The sequence below is a fragment of the Mya arenaria genome, chromosome 11, assembly GCF_026914265.1.
Source record: "Mya arenaria isolate MELC-2E11 chromosome 11, ASM2691426v1".
NCBI classification, from domain to species: domain Eukaryota; kingdom Metazoa; phylum Mollusca; class Bivalvia; order Myida; family Myidae; genus Mya; species Mya arenaria.
Window position 1 is genome coordinate 35,983,711 of NC_069132.1, and position 26,693 is coordinate 36,010,403.

The window sequence follows — 26,693 nt, forward strand, 5'->3', positions numbered from 1 at the left end:
AAAATAACCATATTAAACATATGTATATAGTAAAATATGTACATATTTGAAAGTACTGTATGATGGAAATCATCAAAGCTTATGACCGCATAATACAAATTTCCGACAAACTGTATATTAAAGTGAATTTTATACGTTAATGTGATTCATTAATTGAGGATTTTTTTACCCTATTTTTATATTTCCGCAAAGTACATCTTATGTGTCGTATATTATTGCATTTAATTACAAGATGGCGGCGCGTATACAACATTTATGAACTTACCTCATATGTGTGATTCATTGGCATTAAATGTCCGTTTTAAGAGACATTCTCATTTAACTGCATCCAAGTTCATACCATCATTTCTGTAATGAAACGCCGAGAACCGTCCATTATGTCAGGGAAAGTACAGTCCAGGGCGTTAAATGTGTTTTATCCACTTAAAAATGTATACCATAAGGTTTAGATCAAGTGTTTAAGGTCGCTATTTGCAACTTATTTGACAATGTCCGAAGTATAGGAAAGACAACGAGTGGACGTATCGTTAAATATATCTAACCGGGGCGAAAACAGATACGTCGACGAGGTGTCTATCCGACCTAGACCACGTAAACAAAAGCAAGGAGATTTGTTTTTGTTCTTTAATTTGAAGAATAACACATAATGCAAGTATCATTCAACTAAATATACCGCAAACAAAGCGTATTTTGGTTTGGCTTTAGAACTGAATTTCCATGGTGCGGCATTTATGTTAATCTTTTACATGCAAGGCAAGGAATATGACTTGTTTGCCATAACCGCCGTTTGGTCATTACATATCGGAATACCGTTCAGAGTCGCTTGGCTGACTTACTCTGAATATTATTTTGCGACATTAATTATTTAATCATTATGTTTACAGTTAATCCCTGGTAATAACAATTAGTCATATTTGATATTACGATCAATATGAAAAAGTATCATAGTTTTAAATCCGTGCTGTGCTTTCTGAAACGACAAAACTTTACTGTTTAAGATTCAAGGTAGAACAAAGAGGGTTAATTTTCTTTGATGTTTAACTGATTTTATTTTTAAGATTCCTGGTTTACAGGTGTTGGACTAAATATTTGGTATGGCCTTACAAGTAAATGCGTTTTTAAATTTGATTTGTAACGTTCCGGGAAAAGATGGAGTACCGAGTTATTAAGTTGTGGTTTGTACTTATAATTTTCTCCATTGGGTAAGTTACCAACGCTAATGTTCGCTTTTAGAGGTTAGTGAATAATGTGAAGAATGATAATTGTCTGATGCGCTGTATCTTTCATAATCAATCTCAAAGGTAGATGCGGGGAAAAAGAGGGATTTTTAAACCTGATTCGACCGTACTCATTGGAAGTTTAAATGCAAAATGTCGATAGTTGACGGGGGCATTAAATACTCTTAATAGTATTTATATCGTGTACGACTCGAGTAAGGGTTTTGATAGTTACACTGGTGTCAAAATACATTTCATATACAAAAAAAAAGAATTTCACCCCAATCAATATCATCAATTAGAAACTGACAATGGAACGCTTTTATTGATCTTTAAGTTACATACACTTTGTTAAGAGTATCTATATAACGTTTTAAACATAAATTCTAAAGAGAAATGCTTGTTACCAAGAAATAAAAAGACCTACCATAGCTTAGGTACTTAATTGCTTATATTTGTGTCAAGGAAGACCAATAGTAAATGTTTTTACTGTGGAGGAAAACGTGATTGTAATAAAAGCACAACTCACCGACATTGTTGATATGTTCTTTTTTACTAAGCTTTTTGTGAACATTTATTCCCTACTCAATTGTACATTAAATAATCACATAGCTTTTAAATTAGATTGTGATCCTTGTGACATCATGTTAAAGTGATATCATTTGCAATTAATTTAATAGTTAAAACAACATAACAAATAATATGAAAATTAAATAACCAAACGTACTTTGTTTATAAAAGGGATTTAAGAACATAGATTTCATTCTGTATAGCAACATGCCTGTATATATATATAATATAAATGTGAAATTTGTCTGTTATCTGTTTTTAGCATTTTCAGTTGTTTCTGCACTCACTTTAAGGATATTGTATGGTGTTTAATCATAGTGTGTGTTTTACATACTGCAGCATCATTTGTTTTAAGTTATGTTTAATTATTCAGATACATTTGGGTATATTCGGAGAAATTAGGTAGTTCTGGCCATCACAGCTGACATTGTAAAAGAAAACATATCTTCGTTCAAATTCATATCTTAGTATACGTTTTGTTATAACGTAAAAATGTTAAAACATTTAAAAAAGAGATTTGTTTTAGCATAATGCAATGTCATTTTGTCAACAGAATGTTTTATGAAATTAAAGTGACACTCTTACTCAAAATCGATACAAACACGTGTATAACAAACATGAATTTTGACTGATAAACCTTTAACTACTTACTAAATAATGCATTTATGGAAAATATTAATTACTGATTACAAGATTGTAACCATGTATTTATTCATTTATTTAAATACATCCTCCGCAAGGGAGATTTGAACGCAATGTAATATATATATATATATATATATATATATATATATATATATATATATATATATATATATATATATATATATATATATATATATATATATATATATATATGAGCATGTTTAAATATGTAAGTAGAAAGTAGAAAAAGTTATTTCATGCATGAAGTAGCATGAGAGTAATACAAACACGTATACAATGGGTTCAAGTCAAACACAATATTATTGACAAAGTAACAGCAATTGTATGATCTTACAATATAAACATACCCATCTAACGCAATATATGCACAAATGTCACTGTTTCAGTATTATTTAAACACTAGAAGGTATTGTAAACATTGAACGCATCTTGTACGTAACGAAAACTGAGCTTGCATAACAGCAATTGATTACAGACTTCATTTTGTATGTGTTTGTGCTCCCTAAAACAAAATCTCTAAAAATGGTTGACTCTTTTTTTAGCTTTGTCTGATCCGACATGTTGACCAAATACCATGTTTAAATCACAATAAAACTTTCGCGTACAGCTGCTGTATACGGACAAGCAAAAACGATATGCTCGGTTTTGTCAAAAAAAACGCGTTTGCAAATTAAGCACACGGAGTGCAGTAAAGAGTGCTTGTCTAGCAACAAGTTAGCAATAAAGTTCGCAAGTTTTAAGCCCTAGCGATTATTTTCGGACTGCCACACAACACATGGCTCAATTTGTTTTTTGAGATTTTTGAATAGTAAAAAATCCCTGTCACTAAAAAGTCTTTCGCGCCATAAAGTTAATTTTCTCTGGTTTTCGGCTTTTTGAAAAGTGATTTTCCAGCTCTACTTCAAACGCGCTACATTATGCAATATGAAATCGTTAAGGCTATCTTGTAAGCGGTATTTGATTACTAAAGCGCATATGTCAGGTATAAAGCCAAGCATTGAATTACTTGTTCGACGATTAAGAAATGCTATATATTTCCTTATAAAAAGTTGTCGCGTTAAACTATCGGAAGGCAACGTCATCATATTTTGCTTTTAATAGCAGAAAGTGCAACAATATTAAATGATTGGTGAATGCTTAAAGATTTACCGTGGTCTACTATAGTCTCATAAGTAAGAAATATTGTGTATTATGCTCATTTAGTTCAGTATAAACTCTGTATTCTTCATAAGAACCAATATTTCCGACAATTATTCATCCTTTTCGGAATATTAAAACAATATTATTCATTTATGTAAATATTCCCTACTCAATTATACATTAAATAAAATATTTTGGGAGTAAGAATGCATCTTTAAGGAAGTTCTTTTCGGAAATATATTTTTATTTTATTTTTTCTATTAACCATGAATTGTGAAGTGAAATCCGCATTAAAACAAATTTTGAGTATTTTTGTTCATCAATCAGTGCGTATTCAAACAAAAGCCTTTTTACTGTTATTCATATAAAGTAAGGTCACATTTTAGTCATTGTTGTTAACATTTGCATGAAACACGATTATATCTACGCAAACACCATCGGTTCTACATTCTGAAACATGCCATAATAATAGTTCTACTGACTTTCCTTTAAAATATTGCTTTGTCCTTTAATTAGACAGTCCCTTCCTAAAATAATGGATATTTAATTGAATACGAAACACAGCTCATAAACTTATAAAATTACATACATAAAGTACATAAAAATCAATGGATGCCGTCACAGACATGTTTATAATTTCAGGATTATGTGGCTTCTGTTTGTACTGGGATGTTTTGCGGCTGTTATTTTGCAAATAATTGACCGCGTGAATTATTTCTACTCTTGGCCATTGAACGTGAACGTCAAAATAAATTACAATCAGTCCCTCGAGTTCCCAGCAGTGACGATATGCAACCAAAACGCCTTCAGGTATGATGACATTTAAAATAGAATCTTTTATATCAATAATTAAATAAATAGGCAAGCCAGTTGATTAATTCCAATCGCTTAATTGCGCATACAACTTCATATGGATGCTTTTGAATCTCTGATAATCAATCATATAGATCGGTTTTAAACGAGGAATCTTTTATTTCAATGCGTACTTGTGGGCGTGTTTCTTTTACAAAGCTTTAGAAAACATCTATAATGGAAGAATTATTACTCCCGCTAAACAACAATCTTTCAGAGGCAATATTCTAAACAGTGATCTCCCTTTGTGATCAGAGAAAATTGCTTTTTGATTAAATCTCACTGCTTTTTCGTTTTGCTAAAAGGTATGCGTGTTTAATGTCTAAAGCTTTAAATGTCTTTGAAATAAAACATTCTTCAAGACTTTAGATACTGTCATGTGATTTTGATCTCATCACGTGATATTTGTGACGGTAGCGTTAATTGTACCACGAAGGGAAGTAACCACTGTGTGGACTTTGTTTATGAGATCGTAAAATAAAAACAACCTTTTTATGAATACGCTGTGGAGAACATCCATATAGACAATAATATTATACCTTTACGTGTATGTATATCGGAATGGCAAACATTGGTATTATATAAAATTGCCGTCCTTTTGTGTTATCTTTCGGGATATATTTCATTCCATTATTAATGTAATAGTTTAAGTTTAGTTAGAGGTATGTAAGTATTTACGGAAAACATTTACTTTCCAGAGGTACTGAGGCAGCAAGGACAGGTCGCTATCGGTTGGTTGAACACATGTTTTCTGGAACCTCCAGCTTGTCTGTGGAGGAATTGGCTGTTCACAATGCTACCGACATGAGTATGGACGATTTGTATGTCGATTTAGCACATTCCAAGAAAGATATGATAGTCAGGTACTAACACAAGATATGTTGTAAGAAGTTTTGTTTTTTTTAAATCAATCTAAGCGATGTATCTAATAGTTTCACTTTGTCATATCGCATTTAAAATCGTATCGATAGCGGCGAAAATGTTTAACTATATAAGAAAAATATTCTTAAATATGAACGTAATTTGACTTCAACGGTTCGATTCAGTGGTACAACATTTTAATATTTAATTTCAAAAGTAAAATATCGCAGTTTTTGTAATGTTAAGCACACTCACTTTTCAAAAACATGGTTTTTCGCGGCCTTTGTGCAAGTGGATTTCTCCCGGGTGCTCAGTTTCCTTCTCATTATGTATCGCTGTATGCTACTTTTATATCCAGTAAGTTAAAAAGAAATAACGATACGTAGTATAAGTAAATCCTACGTCAGAGACCTTCGAATTATCTTTTCTCCGTGATACATTTTACTACCCTCAGGTTCCTTCTCAGTATGTACCGCTGTATGCTATTTTCATATCCAGTAAGTTAAAAAGAAATAAGGATACGTAGTATAAGTATATCCTATGTAAGAGACCTTCGAATTATCTTTTCTCCGTGATACCTTTTACTACTTTCATATTCCCTCTTCATTGAAATCAGCTGCTCCTGGAAAAACAATGCCTGTGGTGCTGAAGACTTTAAAACAGTGATGACAGATCACGGATTGTGCTACACTTTCAATCGGGATGCATCTGATATGACCATCACGTCATCAGGTAAATTTTAGCAACACATTGAAAAGAAATTAACCGTAGGGTTAATAGCATAGCGTACTAAGTGCCTGTTGGCTGAATATTTATGAGAAATCAAAGTTCATATCAACACGGACACGCAAAGTGATTGAGCAACTTGTTTCAACGTCATTTAGGCCCTTACTAAACGAGGCAAAATATAGTAAACTGATCCAGGAGCGGGTCCAGGATTCGACGGAAGAGGGTTAGTAACTTAGGGGCGTACCCGTTATACTTGCGCATTTCCCTCGTAAACGAATTCATTTGGTTTTAAGTGTTGGCAGGGGAGTTTTGGAGTTCTCCCCCAAGTCAATTATAACAATTTCTAGTCCGAAATGGTGCATTTTGTGCGTTTTTCAGATTATTATTATTTTTTTATTTTTTATTTTTTTTTTTTTTGGGGGGGGGGGATCCGCTTGTGGTAATAAAGCTTCTTATTTGATCATTGCTTCTTAAACCTCAGAGTATACAAACGAATGGAACATACTCTTGCAACTTTGTTGGCCACTATTACTCGAGATAAAGACACTCTTACATGGTATTTGCAGGGGTCGATTCCGGGCTGCGTTTGACTCTAAATGTAGAGCAGTATGAATACATGGCTGGACCACACGACGCTGCAGGAATAAAAATTCTTCTTCATGACCCAAGGGAAATGGCATTTGTACATGAGCTAGGTCAAGCTGTTCCAACCGGGGCGCATGCTTTCTTTGGATTAAAATTTATGTCGGTAGGATCCTTGTGCTTTTCTCTCTTTGTTCTCGCATGCATAGAATATTAGCTAACATAAATAAAGGTTGTGGTACGCTGTAGACCTAGACTTTTTATCCATCAGCTTTGAGCCAGAGCGCAATGAAATGCAAAACTGTGAAACTAATAAGCAAACATTTCAATATTTGTTTCATGTAGTATTTGACATGTTTTCACATTTATTCACAAGTATTATTTTGAATTCAACCTCTCACGCAATACCAAATCAAAATGTTGGACAGATTGACAACCTGCCTGCTCCCCATGGTGACTGTGCCAAAAAAGAACTACGTCACACGACTCACTACACGATGGAAGAGTGCTACCTTGACTGCCTTACCAAATATGCAAAAATCACTTGTGGCTGCAGGGATACTTACTGGCCTTACTTAAATGGTATGTTTGTAATTAAGAGCAGTTCTCAAACCGGATACTACTTTTAACAAGATTTTTTCGGATCTATAAGTAAATACATATGTTTTACAATGTTCTAAAAGTACTATATTCCCCTGGTTATAATTTAGTTCGAGAATACCAAAACAAATTGAATATTGCTGAAAGACACTTTATATTTATTTTAGATTCACCGCCTGTATGTACCATAGGTCAGCACGTTTCCTGCGTAGAGGACCTGTATGGTAATAGTTTATCGTTATTATACAGAGTTATACAATGTTCCTTGTCATATGATTGAAGTAATGGCAAAATGAAAATTGCTTTTTTTGTTTTCAGATGAGTTCGACAGATCTATTCGAGAAAAATGTCGTTGCCCAATTCCTTGCCACTTTTCCATTTATGATCCTTCCGTTTCATATTCATCGATATCCAATCATCTTGTAAGCAAACTACTGTCATCAAACGAATCGAAGCAGCTAAAGGAAAAATTACTGCAATCATATGAAACAACAGCAAAAATGGATCATGAGAAGTTTTCACATTTTCAAGACCTTGTTGTAACATTCGGAGCAAAGACGAAACTAATAGAAGACGTCATTATGAAAATAGAACGCTGTCTTCAACTGCAAGAAAACCAAACAAAGCAATTGTTTGTGCAAATGGAAGATATATATCTTACAAAAGAGAAAACATATAGATACCAAGAATATGCAATTGAGAAGAACTTCCTTCGTGGAAGAGAGGCAATGGAAGAACGAACACTTGCAAATGTAGCTAATGCATATGCTGAATTTGCATTGGTTAATACGAGACGTATAAGGCGTCTCGCTAATAGCCCAGCTGATGACCAGGTCAGAAAAGAGTTGTACGAGTTTATAATGGATGCCTTAGAAGTGCGTCAGGAAATCGCACAATTGGCGAAAGATAACATATCGTTGTTGATTAAATCGTTCATTAATGGAACACAAATATTTAATTACAAATTTGAAAATATGCCGAGAGCTTATAACCCACACATTGTGCCAAAGCCATTGATGAATGAGAGCATGTATCATAATGCATACATGAAAAAATACGTTCCAAAATTAGAGAACGACGATATGCAGTTGATGTTTAATGTGCTTGAAATGTTCATGAACCAAACAAAGCTGGCTTATGAAGAACGTAGTATCAATGAAACGGAATTAAACTACGTATTTGAGCGTTTTCAGTATGCTTGCCGTACTTACTTATACAGTAAAAGCGTTGTGTATAGTAACGGTATAGACCGTCCCTTGGCAGTAATTAAAGATAGACATGATCAGTTTGACAGCTTTTGGGTAACGTTTAAACGTGAAATTGAAGCATTGAATCAGAATATCAAATCTTTAACAGAGCTAATCACTGGAATCAACTCTGCAATACTTCCTACATTTAAATCTCTCCAAAGCAAGCTATATAACTATACTGAAAACGGATCTTTAGGTCTTATGGACCTTGCTACCTTATTTACTTCGAATCATACAGATGGATTCACAACAAATGTCAGTATCTTCTTTCAAGAAGTGCAAACCCGCGGGCAATCTATTTCAGATCTCCTTAGTTTGATTAAAATTCCTGTCGACGGAATATGGACCCAAATAATAGATGATGAAGATTCCTGGGATTATTACAATTACACAAATAACCATTTGTTTCTAAGAAACCTTTCCGAAGTGATCATCGAATGGAATTCCAAACTTGAAGACATCAAGACATTTGATATACGACATCATGTGGAGCATAGTGCAGAAGACTTTTACTCGTCTTTTGAAAATGTTGTTTCACATTTAAAAAGGTTCAAAGCTTCAGTTGTTGTCGACAGTACATTTTTGAAGTACGTATGATTTATCGTCGTCTTATTGTTTAGTATTGTGATGCAGGTCTAATTATGAAAAAAACATGTGTTTCTGATAAATGCGCTCTCATTTTGCCTATTGCAACTAAATTTGTATTCACTAATTAAAAGTTGGGCTGGAACTCTTTCATCAGTCAACTTTATTCCTAAAAATGAGTTAGGAGCTGTCAATATACCAAATAATTTACCAAACGTAATGTATACCAATATTGTTTTTGTTTTAAAGCATATTTTAAGTAACGGGTATTCGTCGCAGGCTTTTTGAAATTATATATATTCTTTTTCAGAGAAAATATTCTACAAATCGATATTTTCTACCGACAATTAAGTTATGAATACATTAACCAACAAAAGGCGTACGACTTCTTTGCCCTAATTAGTGAGTACAAATGTGTGCGTATACTGTGCAATCAAATAATTATGAAAGTATGACAGTCACTTTAATTAGTATTGCCAAGTATAACATTTATTAGTCCTACTAGAACATGCTACCCATGTGTTTGTTTGTCCGTCTGAAAATTCCAGAGAACTCATTATCGTCATTATCATAATTATGAAGATATAGATACGATAGACTATCGTATATAAGATGTATTCTTTGATACTCAATACGCAGTGAGTTGGATTTTGCCGGGTTTCGGAATAAAAAAGTATCCGTTTGTTTCAGGTGACGTTGGGGGAGCTATGGGGTTGTTTATCGGTGCCAGCATGTTGACCGTTCTGGAAGTCATTGACCTTTTCCTCATCCAGTTGCCCATATTCAAACATAAAACGGAAATCAAACATAAAGAAATCAAACATTGATCAATCAAATGGCGTTGTTAATGAACAGACATGATAATATGTTAATTACTTATTTGAGCTTTATTCTTGTAACCGTGCTACAACCCACAAAACGCGTTTGTGATACTCCCTCGATATTCAAGTCATTTACCTTCAATTTCTAATAAATTATTGTTATTTAAATGGAATAAACAACTAACATGTGTAAATCTTACTGCTACCAAGTTTTAGCAACTTAAACAGCCATGAATCGTAAATATACAAATCAATATTGTCTGAGAGACTTATTTGTATTGAATGCAGAAATTAAAATGTGAATGAATGTTGTTGTTTTTTCAACGGCGTTAGTAGCGCAATAGAAAATTGCAAATAGATAGGCTTAGATCTTCAAAATTATATTTCAATGACTATCTAACAGTTGCCTTGTGGAGTTCGCTCATACATAAGTAAGAAACAACTCCTCAATTTCATCAAATTTCAAGAAATAATCGTTGCCAAAATACAGTGCGTGACTGACTCCCTTTAATCTTTGTTTGTAACTTTACTGATAATAACACGTCTTTGGTAATTAATTGTCCCTTATGCTTAACAATAATCCGTCAAAGATAAACATTCGAGGCTCCTTGGTTGATGCATATTTTTTACTCAAACAAGCTATTTTCGGTTGATATCCAATTCTATCAAATTGACAAGGTGCTTAATTACTTTATTCAATTTCTACGGCAGTGGTGACCACATGTTCAGTGTATGCAGAACTGTTTGACTGTCGAGTTTTATAATACAATGAAAACTACCGGACCGGGTTATGTAGCGAAGAACCTACTATGATAAGAACGACAATGCCCAATCACATACACGGAAGACACACAAACAAATATGTATATATCAATCCTTTAAACTTTGTGTTTACGCCTTTAAAGCTGCACTCTCACAGATTTGCCGTTTTGACAACTTAAGTTTCTCTTGTCTTTGAATGAGCCAATTTTTGCGTAAATATCAGCTAACCAGTGATATAAGACTGCTGACAAAAGAACAGATCGCAGATTTTCATATTTCCATTCGAAAATTAATGTTTTATAGCTAAAATCGTTACTAACATCAACTTTTGAACTTAAATATGAAAATCTACGATCTTATTTTTGTCAGCAGTCTTATATAATTGGTTTCCATGCATTTTCGCATAATTTGGCTCGTTCCAAGACAAAAAAATAAAAAAGTTGTCAAAAGGTTCAATCTGTTAGAGTGCAGTTTTAAACCAAGGACATTATGGAAGCATAACACGGATATGTTGTGTTTTGGCAATAATGTCTGTATAAGAAAGATCATGCTGATGGGTGGTCTAAAGGCAACCATTAACACAACACAGTGATCATAGGTCTATGGATATCGGATGGGAAAATAAATACAAAGTATTGCAGATCTCGTGGAAAAGTTATATATATATTTATGTGTTGTACCAGGTTTTACAGACCATTAAATTCTTAACGACTACAAGGCTATTTGATACCTATCATATCCCAAGCTAGTAAGAAATCAAAACAAGACCAATTATGTTTGTAACTGGGCATTTAATGAAAATGCCATTAAATATATTTATATCTCAGTTGTATGAACAATATGGTACACATTGATTACTTAACAGGCAGCAAAAAAAAACGCCTGTCAGATACATACACAGTAGAAAACAATTATGTTAACAGAGACATTAGACTAAAATCAAAATCCTGGCGTAAAGGTCGGGAAAAGCAAGTATTATGCAAAACAAGCATGTATAGCAAATACAAACGCGCTGCAAATAGATTAAATATATATTATAGGATTTCTTAACTCTATACGAAATTCATGCTAATTTGTGATGGAAGGGAGGCGATGGAAATAAACATTTATCGGGTTCATGCGATGTTCCTACGCGGAAGACAAAGAAACGATGGTGAAAGATATTCTCTGGTTGGCCATAGCACGTGATGACTGTCAGGCAATTTGATTGGCTAGCGCTCTCTGGTAAATATAGACGGATACTTTCAGGCGACAACACGACCAATAACCAAGCCAATGAAATCCTTCACCTAGCAAACTACATAAATGCTTTTATGTAACATAAAAATGTATATGTAAGTGATATATACTGTACGTCGACTCAAATTTTAACCCTGGCACTCTGAAATGACCATTTGGGTAAATAAAACAATGCCTAAATATTAATCAACACCCTGTTTAAACACACAAGGATAAGTACAAACACACACTTGATCTCTCCATAAACTAAGTTATTTGAATCGAATGCTATATTAATATATCTATCACAGTAAAGCAACTTTCAAATGTGTTCTCTGTGAAAAGAACTGGACTACTTTTTTAACTACTTTAAAGTTATGCAAGGATCCGATATGATTCAAATACATTATTCAGCTGACTAAGTAACACTACGCTGACAAAATCAATAAATATATTAAATGACTATGCGCCGAACCGCTTTCAGATAAATGTTCATATTGGTAGAACCAATAATAACAATGAAAACAAATTGGATAAATTATTGTGGTAAGTGGTAAGGTTTTCGATAATGACCAGTGGGCGAAGAACTACAGACTTGGTCGGTTGGGTTGGACAGATTACGTGTTATCGTGTGTGAATGGTCATCAAGATACTCTCCAAACTAATTTCTTAATAATGACAATAAAAGATTTAAGGGAAAAGCAAGACGTTGCCAATGCTTGGAGTATTGATAAACCTCCTGACCATGGCTTTATGCGTTCGGTGAAAGAATGGTCCCAAAATACAACGTTTCACGGCGTACGGTTCATTTCTGATTCGACAGCTCCCTTACGAAGGTAGGCTACGCTACAATAAAATAGTAAATAAACAGTGATATACTACCATCGGGCTTAAACTATGATATTTGTATATACAATGAATAAAAAATTACAATAATAAAATTAATAATATTGATAATGTGTAGTATCTGTGTATCTTCAAAGCTATTAAAACTAGTTCAATGTGGCATCATTGAGTCTACATAGTTGCTGAAACTGATTTTGAAGTTGCATTTGCATTTCATTAAACATTACTGAGTACCTTTAAGACATTTAAGTACTAATATGTTAGAGGCTTAAATATTTGGAATTGTTTAGAGCCAATGTTAAATTTAATTTTCTATTATGATTTATGGATATAGTAATTGAGTTCAAGCATGTTGTTATATAGGACATGACATAATTTTAACGGTATTTTTAAGCATTGCTGTACAAACATTGTCTTTCTTAAAAAAAATCAAAAGTGTTGAAGTGTTACGTTTTTACTATAGCATTTTATATGTCTAAATATACACTTGCTTTCGATGTTCAAGAATATTCTTTGCTTAGAATACCAAAACTGACGACCGAGTAAGGTACTTTACAAATGAAACATAAAACCACGGTTAAAAGAAATTATGTCTTAATTGATAAATGATGAAAAATTGCACATACGTTAACTGGTCCAATATTTATATAAAAAGAACTGCAGAAACAAGGCGATAATTAAAACATTTATAAGTAAATATCTTGTGAGGTGTATGTGTTTGTCAGTGTTGAGAGTGTTTTGTGTCTGAGCTACGGGCTACCATCTGCTATAAGACACCAGGATGACCACACTACACCAAACTGGCTACCATAACTATACATATAACTGTTGAATGTTCCTTTCATTTCATCAGTCTTTATTGTTCAAAAAGTGTAAAGTATTGAAAGTATGCCTTGCTTATATCAAATAATCATTTCTAAATCATTTCAGTGTGTTATGCTTGTTAAAATAACGTTACATGATAAATTCAAACTCCGTTTAAGGTTCGATATGAGCTTCTCTCTAGTAAAAACGTTGGGCTAGTACCGGTTTGACTGTCAATTGACAAGGTATGCAAAAAAAAAGATTACTTTTTTAATAAAACTTTTCAAAAATATATAAAGCGTAAGCATAATCGAAGGGTTTTCTGTGGTAATAAGGCATGAAATATAGACGCATTTGATATATGCACAAAACAAAATCATCACGACATAATTGAGACCGAATCTTTACGATCTATAATATGTCTCGCTATTTCCAGTTTTTCATCCTGCATATACTGGTGTATAGGTTTGATGATTTGAAGAATAGTTGCACTTGTTTTCACGTAGTGGGTTAGTCGAAAGGGATGGAGACAAAAAAAGGAAGAAACATAACGAAGCATATTTGTGGTAGGAGGGTGGGTTTGGAAGGTTATTTAGAACACTGCTGTTTTATTAAATTCAATTTGTTTGAAGCTGGTTGATATGTATACTGCTATTAATTTACTCTTTGATAACAGTTCGTACATAGGAAGGCGTCAGATATGACAGTAGCTGTTTAAACTGATTCGAACAAACATTTTACTCTGTTTTACGAGAACAAGAACAATACCTCTACATAATCTTATTCCGAACCATGTTACAAAACACCACGTAATAAATGTTTATTATACCTTATACGTTTTTATACAGTTGAATAGCGATTATAAAAAAAAATATTGTGCTAGAACTAGTAAAATGGATAGGTTGTTTTACAGTTTAAATATAAAATGAACTTTTCTCTTTATATGTGCAATTCAATCACATTAGGTCGGTTAACAATTAATATAAAGAGTGATACAAAAAAGACAATAGAGCTTTCTATAAATCACACATTAAGTGTAATGGAATGAGTATTTAAAAACTGAGGTAAAAATGGTATAATTTCACAAATCTCAATCTATCTCATTCATCAATTGTGAACCCAAAACTTATCCCAAGTGTGATTTCACAGTGTGATTTGTTTTACTTAATTTAAGCATTCCCGCTTGGCTCGCTATTTGCGAGGTTCGAAGTATTTCGGCTAGTCCCTGTGACATCGAGCCAACGAGTTTCGACTGTAGTAGAATAATAAATAATATATGATCCACATCGCTCGATTTGGGGCTTTCGGACATGTATTTGCTATTATTATGTTTAAGGCATTTGAATGAAATTATAATTCAAGAAGAAATTTTGAAAAATTCATGATGATATCACTTAAATTGCGCAAGAAACGTGTTTTCAAACGAGACCATGTATTGCGCATTTTGAATACATGTGCTAAAATTGACGTAATTCACATAACGTCGTTACGAAAGCACATTATACAAATGACGTCCAAAATTAGAGTATCAATATTACAACTGGCTTATTATTTAAGTTATTTTCAAAATCTTTAAGGGACATAAATAAAGATAAAAGTGGTGAATCATTTCTTTTTGTATTTTTAATACATTTGGCCGTTTAAACACATACTATGAAGGCAGTCAAAATATGACATGGTAGCTATGAAAACAAACATGAGTAAACCAATGGTTATAAATCGTCGAGAAAAAAATGCACCAATGCCAACCCTTTAAAGGAAAAAAGTCTGGAAGAAATTGATATACACAGAAAAAAAAATCATTATATTTCGCATTGTTTTAGTTATGAATATTACTATTATTATATTTGTACTAATTATGTCTGAAAGCCAAAATCGCCTGATGCGGTTCATTTGTCGACGCTTGCAAAAAAGGTTCCAAAAGGTGGAAAACAGCTTTATTGTTCTAAGATTATGACATATAAGCTGAAATTTAATTTAATTGCAGAATCATGTGGCTTCTTCTAGTCCTTGGATGCCTAGCGGCTGTTATTTTTCAAATAGTTGACCGCGTGAACTACTTCTACTCGTGGCCTATTACTGTGAATGTGGAGATAAATTACAACCAGTCCATGAAATTTCCAACAATAACAATTTGCAACCAGAATGCCTTCAGGTAAATCGGCCAGTGAATCAGTTATTGAACAATATCAATACTATAATGTAGCATTTTTACAGACAATCCATTGCTATTGTTAAATAATGAGACATTTCAATTTTATTATACTAGCTTGTTTGATAGCAAGTCAACATTCCCGCAGCATATAACATTATTTATTATACTTTACATAAATGGTCCTTTATAATGTACAATTAAAGTCGGACGGTCCATAAATCAGTGTATTTTGATCAAAACCCCAGTTTTATGACGTCAGCGGTCCAATATCATAGTTTTGGCCGGTCCGGACATCGCCAAAAAATAATATGGACCGCTGACGTCATTAAAATGGTGAGTACCACTTTTTGCGATTTTCACAACGGGAACGAATGTCGCAATTGAACATTGATTGCTTTGTTCAATTAAAAACATAATTGCCGTTTTCAAACTATTGTATAGATATAATGTAATGTTCGGTATTATATAAGGAATTTAACACACGACTTCGGGCCATATGGCATTATAAGGACCGGCCAGTCAGCCCCCGAAGGTGTATATGGACCGAGGCGTAAGCCGAGGTCCATTTACCTTCGTTGGCTAACTTGCCGATCCTTATAATGTCATATGGCCCTCAATGGTGTGTTATATTTCGTAAGTATATAGAACCAATTAATCAGAATAATCAAATGAATGCTGGATAATAAATTTGAATTAATTGTTTTAATAATGTAAACTATATCCTCGATCGATTTTAAACCTATTACCTTACAGAGGTTCAGAGGCAGCAAGGACAGGACGATATCGACTAGTTGAAGAAATGTTTGTTAGTAAAGATCCTCTCACTGCTGAAGATTTGGATAGACACAATGCTACAAATACTAGTTTAAATGAGTTGTATGCCGATTTAGCGCACGCCAAAGAGGATATGATTGTAAGGTAAAATCTCATCATGTTTTGTCATGTTTTGGTTTACAAATTCTGATTTTTTTACAACTACTTGATTTGAATACCAGATATATTGTATGAATTGATAATGGTAGAGTGATATTTCTTTATCTTAAGAATAAGATCAAATGACATAAAAACTAGAGAAATATTTTTAATGTTTAGTGTTTTTCATTATACCGTACCGCGTAAAGGTATAATAGTGGGATAACACGAATGGTAAAATACAATTATTGTTATACATTTGGGGAAAAATATTTCGCCTTATAGCACAATCTGCAAAAGCAATTCCATTTCCTGCCAACCTGCATTTCAGAAATTTAGTACCCGGAATAATTTTCAACAAAATATATATCCGATTGTTTTCCGTTCCGTTTATAAATAAGCAAAATTCAGTAAGAACCACAACATAACATTTTACTTATACCAAAAGCTTACATGTATATTTAATTGGAAAATAAACAACTTTATTCAACAAGATTAAAAAAACAAAAACTTATGTCATCATGATGGAGTTATACCTATTTTGCTATAATTATTTCCAATACTTTTGTTTCAAATATGCCTTGTTATTTTAATACTATTATTTAAATAATTTCAAATATGTCGATTTTGTCCGAGGTCAGCAGTATTGACCAGAGTCCAAAGGGCAAAATCCAATACCGCTACTGATGGCAAATAACTCGGCCAATATGAACTCATCTATATTAATTAAAGTGACACTCTTATTCAAAATCAATACATACACATATATAACAGACATCAATTTTTGGTGATAAACCTTTAACTACTTACTAAATAATGCATTTATGGAAATAATTAATTTCTATTAATAATATTATAGCCGTGTATCTAATAGCTGAAAACGCAAAAAAAATATTAAATGATTGGTGAATGCTAAAAATATACTGCGATCTACTATGGCTTAGTAAGGTAGCAATATCGTGTTTTATGCACATTTCTTTTAAATAAAAAATGGTATACTTCATAAGATTAATTGTTTTCGACATTTGTTCATCCTTTTCGGTATATTTAAGCATTTGCATTAAATTAGTTAAATCTTATTTGGGAGTAAAAGTGCTTATTTAACTATTACATATGCATGCAATCTACCTTACCTTATTATTAAAGCTTGATTTCTTTTTTCGTTCGTTGATTCTGCTTTTCTAGATTGGATACATTAGTAACTTTACACAAACTTGTGAATAAAACCAAGGCCGTATTCAATAAGTTTCTTGGTAACAATGTTCAACTTAGTGAAAAATTACCTTTTTGTAATTTGATTTTAAGAAAACGCACAGTGTCAGTACACCAACAATAGAACATGAAAATAAGCAAGAAAATGGCTAAACAATATATGAATATGAATAAATCTGGTGAAAAGTAGCCGGTATGTAAAAAATCGTTGTCAAAAATTACAAAATTCTCAATATGATGAAAATATTCACTACGCTGATTATTGAATACGGCCCCAGATGCACCGTGCATTCAGGTTAGACACAACTGTAAAAACGAACCGTACAAACTGGTTAATGTATTCGATGGTTTGTTATGTTTAAGTTATGTTTTAAATAATGCATTTTTAAAACACAAACAGCCAGTAAAAAGTAAACAAAATGGCGCCCAAACCAATATTTTTCAACATTCTCGTATTAGGACGACCTTCGACCGCCAATGAAAATGATCCATTTCCCGAATTTTCAAAACGGTAACACATCGAATTAGCCGGCTTTGGTCCGTATTGGGCGAACTGAGCATGTATTGTCGTCGATTGTAATGTATAAGAGGATCTGTCGCGAGTCGTGTCATAAATTTAAAATGCACAATATTATTCAACGAGTTCAGGAAATATTTTAGTAGGCGAGCCAAAAGGCAATGCCATATTACATGCATTGCCGAAATTAGTACCCGGAATAATATAAAACCACAGCAACATTTGATCGATGTATTTCTGCTTTTAAGTCAAATGCACGCTAAGATGATATCCAATAAGAGTGAAAACAAAAACACACCATTTTTAACGAATTATTTTAGATTGTGATATCATATCCGGTAAGATGATATCAAAGTATATGATGTGTTCATGACGTTAGTTCTTGTGTATATACAATAAGGAACGACCGTCTTTAAAAATGTTCATTTTCAAGAAACCAAGACGAAATACCACGTTTGTCAAGATTAAGATGGAACATATATTACTTTATTCAATAAAATCATAAATACAACATGGGAAATAAACGTATGACTTGCTGGAATAATGCCAATTAATTTCAAAAACAAACATTATATATTTTCTGACCAGAAGAATAGAGCAGTTTTGTATAACACATGTGAAATCCAGAAAATAAATACGTGATGGCTATAAAAAACAGGAAAGAAGGTTTAACCGGAACAAAACTATATCATTTCGAATGCTTCTTTATTAGTTGTAGCTGGAAGAACACACCGTGTACAGCTGAAGATTTTAAACCTGTGTTGACAGATCACGGCCAGTGTTACACGTTCACGCGTGATCAAACCGATATGATAATGACGTCATCAGGTATCAGTTCGTCTTGTCTTTAAGAAGTTTAAAACTCTACAAGTAGTCCGCCCGGTTAGCTCAGTCGGTAGAGCGTTGGGCTGTTAATCGGACAACCCGGGTCCGATTTCCGGGCGACAAGGTCACTTCTGTTGTGATTGGTTATGAAATCCTTTCTACGACCTTTCGCACTGTACCACTGCCCCTGGTATGTATAGAAGTTGTCAGTTCCTTGCAGAAGTGAAGGCACCTAGTACTGGTTCACCGCCCAGGATAGGTGTGCGGTGGTTGAACTGCCGCTCTGGGACCCTTCAATGTGCTCACGCCGGGACCCGGAGTATAAACTACTAAAACCACCACAAGTGGACAGTATGAGTGAACAAAGAAGACTCAAATAATATTTAGGTTAAATGTTGTTGTTTTTTTACAATGATAAAGCCAGCTATATTATTTTAAATCAAAAGAGGTGCAACTCCTTCATTTATATTATACGACATGCAAATAATACAGTATGTTACTAGAGCCTGCATCTAACTGTTCGTTTCAGGAGTGGACGCGGGACTTCGTTTGACTCTGAATGTAGAACAATATGAATACATGGCTGGACCACACGACGCTGCAGGACTAAAGATTCTCCTCCATGACTCAAGGGAAATGCCGTTCGTACACGAACTAGGGCAAGCTGTTCCAACTGGAACGCATGCTTTCTTTGGAGTGAAGTTTATGTCGGTAGTGTATATATTCATGCTTCATAATAAATCTAAGTGTGGTCGATTTTAAACATAGGGTGAAGCACTTAACAAAAGTAATAATGCCGTTAAGATGTATCCCTTATTCTTTTAGTTTTTGAAAGTAAGGTTTGAGTTGATCTTACAAAATGTAAAACATAATATTGATAATCTTTAAATTTAATGAATACCAAGCCTTGTCCTGATTTATCCCGGGATATAAAATTCAAAACTTCTAAGATTATTATAGTTCGTACTAAAAGGCTGACAATCTGGCTGATTATATAGAAATAGAGGGAAAAGGCTGGGCAACTTGAAAATGACTGACCAAATTCTTACTATTGAAATATTTTTTATGGGATATCTTATTTTGCTGGTATTATTTTATTTATTTAAATTGATATTTCTATATTTTATCAGAGCGTTAAGTGAGTGAGTGAGTGAGTGAGTGAGTGAGTGAGTGAGTGAGTGAGTGAGTGAGTGAGTGAGTGTGAGTGAGTGAGTGAGTGAGTGAGTGAGTGAGTGAGTGAGTGAGTGAGTGAGTGAGTGAGTGAGTGAGTGAGTGAGTGAGTGAGTGAGTGAGTGAGTGAGTGAGTGAGTGAGTGAGTGAGTGAGTGAGTGAGTGAGTGAGTGAGTGAGTGAGTGAGTGAGTGAAATCTTATTATATGATTAGCAGCATCTAGTACAGTTTAGCTGGTCTGACAGCAGTATTAAAGTTACAAAAATTATAGAATGGCTGACCAGGCTGGTCAGCAAATTATCAAGTCATCGGCTTCAAGTTACAATCAGTAGTATTCGAATTGAGCTACACATATAGAAACAGAAGAACACGACCATAAATAAGTATATTCTTCAATAAAATACAGTGTCATCCACCATGTAATTTGTCAGCAGTATCAAAGTGGCCAGTATTCGAAAATAGTTGACCGGGCTGGTCGGCTATTGTATTTAACTAATGCCAAATACATACAAATATGTCTTCGATTTTGGAACTCCACTTCATTCTTAAATTCATATAAGCTATGCGACCTTCAACGTTCTAGCAGTTTAAACATAAATCACGTCATTGCTTTTGTTAAAGATTGACAACCTACCAGATCCGCATGGCGACTGTGCCGAGAAAGCACTTCGTCACACGACTTACTACACGACTGAAGAGTGCTATTTAGACTGCCTTACTACACATGCACAAGGCAAATGTAGCTGCAGAGACACTTATTGGCCTTATCTCAATGGTATTGTAGCAGTTTAGTTATGAATGTCGGTATCTTTATATATTTTCATACAACTATTGCAAACCTGCATCAATGAACATGTGTAACTTCATTACGAGAATTTACTTGAGAATGATGATTTCATTTTTTTTTTGTTTTGCAGATTCGCCACCGATTTGCACAATTCAACAGTATTACGAATGTCTTCAAGGTGTCTACGGTAACAAAATTTCATAAAGGTTTATTTATAAATTAAAAGATTGAAAATAAGAAACTTCGGATTAAGTTTTTGCTTTTGCTGTTGGCGTGTTTTATATCATATAGATGTTGTTTCAGATGAGTTCGATAGATCAATAAGGAATCAATGCGGGTGCCCAATTCCATGTCACTTCTCCATTTACGACCCCTCCGTTTCATATTCGTCGATATCCAATCATCTTGTTAACAAACTACTTTCATCAAATGAAACCAGGAATATTCAGAAGAAGTTATTGAATGCTTACGAAACATCCGAAAAAATGGATAACGCAAAATCATTACAATTTGAACGCCTTGTCAATGAATTTCAATCGAAGACAAACGTTATTGAAGATCTCATTATGCAGATTGAATTCAGTTTAGATATACAAGCAAATAAAACAAATGAAATCTTCACATCTATGGAAGATGCATACCAGACAAAGGAGAGGATATACAGATACCAAGAGTATGCTATAGAAAAGAACTTCTTGCGTGCAAGAGAAGCTATGGAAGAACGTACCCTTGCAAATATTGCAAATGCCTTTGCTGAATTTGCTATGACCAATGTGAAACGTATTCGCCGACTTGCTAACAGCACATCAGATGATCATGACAGAAAAGATTTGTACGAATCTATAATTGACGGTTTAAAGACGCGCCAGGAAATTGCAGAGTTGGCGAGAGCAAACGTTACATTACTTATCAGCTCATATATTTTTGGAGAGCCTATTTTTAATTATAAGTTTGAAACATTACCAAGATCCCATAACCAATACATCGTTCCTAAGCCATTGATGAACGATAGTATGCATTATAACTCGTATGTGCAGAAGTATGTTCCGAAACTGAAAGTTGCTGATTTTGATTTAATGTACAAGGTTCTGGAAATGTTCATGAATCAAACGAAGATAGCATATGAGGATCGTGCAATAAATGAATCTGAATTAAATTATGTCTTCGAAAGATTTCAGTTTGCTTGTCGTACTTATCTTTTCAGCAAAAGCGTTGTTTACAAATACGGTATAGAAAGGCCTTTACAGGTAATCAATGACAGACATTTGGAGTTCGACAATTTGTGGATAATTTTTCAGGATGACATTGAAACCCTAAATCAAAACATTAAAGCGTTGACTGATCTGATTAAAAGCATACAATCATACACCATTCCAGGACTCCATTCTCTTGTGTCGATGCTTCGTGAGTACACTGATGAACATACTGTTGGTCTAATGGATCTTGCAACTGAATTTTCTTCCAATCAAACAAAACATTTAACAAACAATCTAACAATGTTCTATCAAGAAGTACAGACCCGTGGTCAAGAGGTTATAGATCTCCTGAGTTTTATAGAAAATCCGATACATTCAATGTGGGCTCTAATCCTGAATGACGAAGATTCATGGGACTATTACAATTTTACCGGGAACACTTTGTTTATGAGAAACAGTTCACTTGTGGATACGGAATGGGAATCAAAAGTTTCAGCTGCTAAATCATATGATATACGTGACCATATTGGGCACAAATCTGAAGACTTCAACTCTGCCTTCAAGAATCTAGCTTCTCGACTGGAAAGTTTCAAAACTTCAATAGAAATAGACGGCAACTTTTTACGGTAAGTAATCTATAAAATATTACAGACAATACATAATAATTATGTAGTTGATAAAACCATTCAATACATACGTATACAGGTACAATTGCAGTTGCGTTTTCTTAGTTTGAATATGTTGTCAATCATAATACACATCTTTTTAGAAATGTATCCACACAAAAAATCATCAAAGCTATTACCACTATTACTATGGCATAAGTAAAGTTTTGTTTCTTTAATGTAATCTTCCATGACCATTAAACAGTGTAATAAATATTTTTCCTTCTTCCAGAGAAAATTTCCTTCAGGTCGACATCTTTTACCGACAACTTAGCTACGAACATATCAACCAACAAAAGGCATACGACTTCTTCGCATTGATATGTAAGCAATTAAAAGTGGTATTCTGGTCGGTTATCACCTGCTCGGAGTCCAACCACATTTGTTTTGACGTCATGTTACAAAATTTGTTCGATATTTCAGAAGGAAGAACACCTATTCTATGGTGTGCTTTTCCGCGCTGCTTGATTTCGTATCATGGCAAATTTCACAGAACAAAAGCAATCAGTAAAACACTGAGAGACTATCCTTTTAATGACTAATGATAATATTAACTTTCGGAAGTTAACTTACAAAATAAAAATGGCTTAAATTTTGAACACTGCATTTTGCTTTTACTCATTTAATTGTAACATATTCTTTACTTAATAGCTGTGTGAAAGGCGTTCGCTCTGTTTCAGGTGATGTTGGGGGAGCTATGGGCCTGTTCATCGGTGGCAGCATGCTGACCGTTCTGGAAGTCATCGACCTGTTCCTCATCCAGCTGCCCATATTCAAACATAAAACGAAAAACAAACAAAACACGATACTCAGCTACCCATTGCCTAAAGAAAGAATTTAAAGTATGCAAATACACCTTCATTCAGGCATTTTATATAAGTGTTGTGCGCACAGTAGAAATCGCAGTTTGAAGCATGAAAATATGCGTTGAATGGAATCAAATGGCTATGGACAATTGCAAAAACACCAGAATCGACCCTGTTATACTAGAGCATTGATGCGTTTGTGATTAAGGTGACGATTTATAACAAACACATAAGTCTAATAAAAAACTTTTATCTCACACAGAAAACGCCTCAAATTGAGATAATTCTCTAAATTATTGATTCAAACGAGTATGTTCAGGACGTTTTCATATGTAACAGACTGTTATAGATTGAACCAAGTCTGCTCGACAAAATAACTTGCGAATTTTCTCATTTATTTTAAAGAGATGGATAATACCCCAATTAACTGCTCTGCTAACTTTTCAAACGCTCAATTTATGATTATGATATGTCAATTGATATCTATATTCAAATTATTATTGCAGCAATAGCTATAGCATTCTTAAACAAAAAGATCAAATAGGTACTTATACGACTATAATTTCAACATGGAAGCACGATTTACTCGTCATTCGACGCTGATGATTGCAATCAACATCGATGATAATACCAGCGACATAACATGATATGAGAATCACAAAAATATTGTCAATAGCCACTTTAAATTTGGGGACTGTTCTAGCCATATTCCTATTTTGTCCATATACCCTGTGAAAGAGATCCTGTTAATGAAGCTTGGGTCTATAGTGGCCACTTCGAAGTCGACAACTTTAACTAACAATTACTCGTTTTAAAAGGTTCTAAAGCAATGAATGTATTAACAAAGATTATCAACAAATATGACGTACCTTGAAAATTGCGCTTAAGTTGTTTAAGCATATCGCTTTCCTAAATATATTAACAGATACGTGCTTATTGTTAATTATTGGTTCAAAGTAAGTCTAAAAATATTTTGCTATTTTTTTATACCAAAAATCTGTCGATTCAAGGGAGGAAGGCCTCACAACTTTGTATCAAATATAAAAATTTTACTTATTGAGAATGGATTTTTAGACGTCTGGGTGAATCTGGGGAATTATAATGTCAAAATCTTTGCTCCAGTTTATAAACAACGTTTAATTAATAGTTTTCTATTAAAGTGGCATGCTGATCTTACCAACAGAGCAAAACGTAATAATATATTATTACATTTGCATAGCACTTGTTGTATAGCGGAATATCTAAAAAAATATAACAAAAGCATAGAATCTACTTAACTCATTTCGTGTATCAGCGCACAGGTAACGTATTGAAACTAGTAGGTACGGGCAAAATAGACTGAGAGTACAAGAGTATGTTCGTAATGCTATATACAGAAAAATGAGGATGAATTTTAACTTGTTTTAAGATGAAGTTGTTTCATTGACCTCCGATCAAATTTTATTAAAAGGTGTTTAATGTAAAAACCCAGCATGTTAAACTTTACTCGACTAAGTAGTTGTAATTACAAACCAACTATTGTAAATATATGTAAATTCTTGGTACAGGCAAATAATAGAAGAGAGTTTTTAATCAATGCTATTGTGTAAGTTTTGATCGTATAATCACTTTTGTAACCACTACCCACTCGCGTTTTCATAATATATGTAATTCACTAGCTATACAGCTTTTTTTATCTATTTTTATTCACAATATTGCTATTCATGAACATTCTCCATATTTCTTAAGCTATTCTTGAATTGTTATTAATATTGGCTACCTTGTTACGATGATCACATGCGCGAATATTGTGTGTACTTGTATATACTTCTTTGACGAGGTGCTTTTGTTGCATAAGTCGAAATAAACTTCTGTTCTGTCCCTATTTGTTGTTACTTTGAATTAATTGTGCATTGCGAACTGGAACTTTGGCAGCCTAATTAGTCTGATTGTGATCAAACAAATGCCCGAACTCAGGAGTAAGAAATGCCCTGTTTATTGCTAAATCGCTCTTTGCCACAAATTCCGATGATAATAGTTTCACCTGTATTGCAAACCGAAAGTTAAATTGGTAGTTTTTGTAGTTTCACATTCATTACACATTATTATATTCACAATACATATAGACATCATGTTCATGAGTATAAATATAATAAAATAGTAAGTGTACAAGAAAGCACAACAAAACGCACACTAAATATAAGAAAATATTTATTAAACATATTACAAATCAAAATATTGATTTATATAAAACTGTATTTATCTACGATACTTGTACGAAAGTAGTCGAAAGCGAGAAGACAGCGTACATCAACTGTTGGTTATTGTGTATACATATAATTTTATCAGAACTGTAATATGACAGATTTTTCGATTTGAAAGTATGATTAACATACATGACTACGTTTCTATATAATTTCACATTATCTGATTGCATTAATTCAGCAGAGATATGTACTTTAAATTCAGTACTTCATTGTGTTCCATTCTGTTCTTAATTTAACAATCTAGTTCGTTGCGCATGATGACATTGAATCACTTAAATTAACTGTTTGCCCTATGATATTTTAGCATGTATTATTCAAACATGTTACAAATGTTCTAGAACGTTCTGTCGATAACGCAATTAATTCCCAATTCCAAATCGTCATGTTGAAACACATTTTCACAAACAAGCAAATCTTTAACAGCTCGCTTGATATGTTTAGCATGTATTTGTCAGAATTGTTTCAAAAGTTCTAGAACGTTCTGTTTATCACGCAGTTAAAATCTAAATCCCAAATCTTCATTATGAATCAGATCATTAGAAACGCTTGAAAAAAACATCACTACTATATAGAAAGGTAAAACAATAATTATTATCAAATCTTACTTTGAATAAGCTGCAAAGATAACACGATGTTCAACATGCCGCAAATAAGCTTTGGTCATGAAATGTTGTTAGTTGTGGCGCTTCAATTCAGTAG

General features: G+C 33.4%; 2 protein-coding genes across 3 annotated transcripts in view; both read left to right on the plus strand.

Annotated features, from left to right (window-relative positions):
- Positions 1–10,155, plus strand: part of LOC128209609 (acid-sensing ion channel 4-B-like) — a 29,083-nt gene extending 18,928 nt beyond the window's left edge. For both annotated transcript variants that reach the window (XM_052913707.1, XM_052913708.1), the window contains exons 2-10: positions 4,236–4,403; positions 5,144–5,308; positions 5,923–6,038; positions 6,602–6,783; positions 7,046–7,199; positions 7,385–7,441; positions 7,536–9,054; positions 9,363–9,454; positions 9,743–10,155. In XM_052913707.1, coding sequence (XP_052769667.1) covers positions 4,236–4,403; positions 5,144–5,308; positions 5,923–6,038; positions 6,602–6,783; positions 7,046–7,199; positions 7,385–7,441; positions 7,536–9,054; positions 9,363–9,454; positions 9,743–9,879 — 2,590 coding nt within the window. In that variant the 3' untranslated portion in view covers positions 9,880–10,155. The remainder of the gene's footprint in view (positions 1–4,235; positions 4,404–5,143; positions 5,309–5,922; positions 6,039–6,601; positions 6,784–7,045; positions 7,200–7,384; positions 7,442–7,535; positions 9,055–9,362; positions 9,455–9,742) is intronic.
- Positions 10,156–12,528: 2,373 nt separating this feature from the next.
- On the plus strand, positions 12,529–23,783 carry LOC128208498 (acid-sensing ion channel 5-like). The gene is made up of 11 exons (XM_052912060.1): positions 12,529–12,689; positions 15,491–15,658; positions 16,412–16,576; positions 19,012–19,127; positions 19,654–19,835; positions 20,916–21,033; positions 21,212–21,268; positions 21,640–22,212; positions 22,459–22,903; positions 23,175–23,266; positions 23,623–23,783. Exons 1-11 carry the CDS (start codon positions 12,529–12,531, stop codon positions 23,781–23,783), a joined length of 2,238 nt encoding a protein of 745 aa, XP_052768020.1.
- Positions 23,784–26,693: the final 2,910 nt, after the last annotated feature.

Coding starts and splice junctions, on each gene's coding strand:
- LOC128208498 (XM_052912060.1), top strand. CDS start 12,529: ATGACAATAAAAGATTTAAGGGAAAAGCAAGACGTTGCCAATGCTTGG. Junction 16,577..19,011: donor AAAGAGGATATGATTGTAAG/GTAAAATCTCAT, acceptor CTTCTTTATTAG/TTGTAGCTGGAAGAACACAC. Junction 22,904..23,174: donor ATAGACGGCAACTTTTTACG/GTAAGTAATCTA, acceptor TCCTTCTTCCAG/AGAAAATTTCCTTCAGGTCG.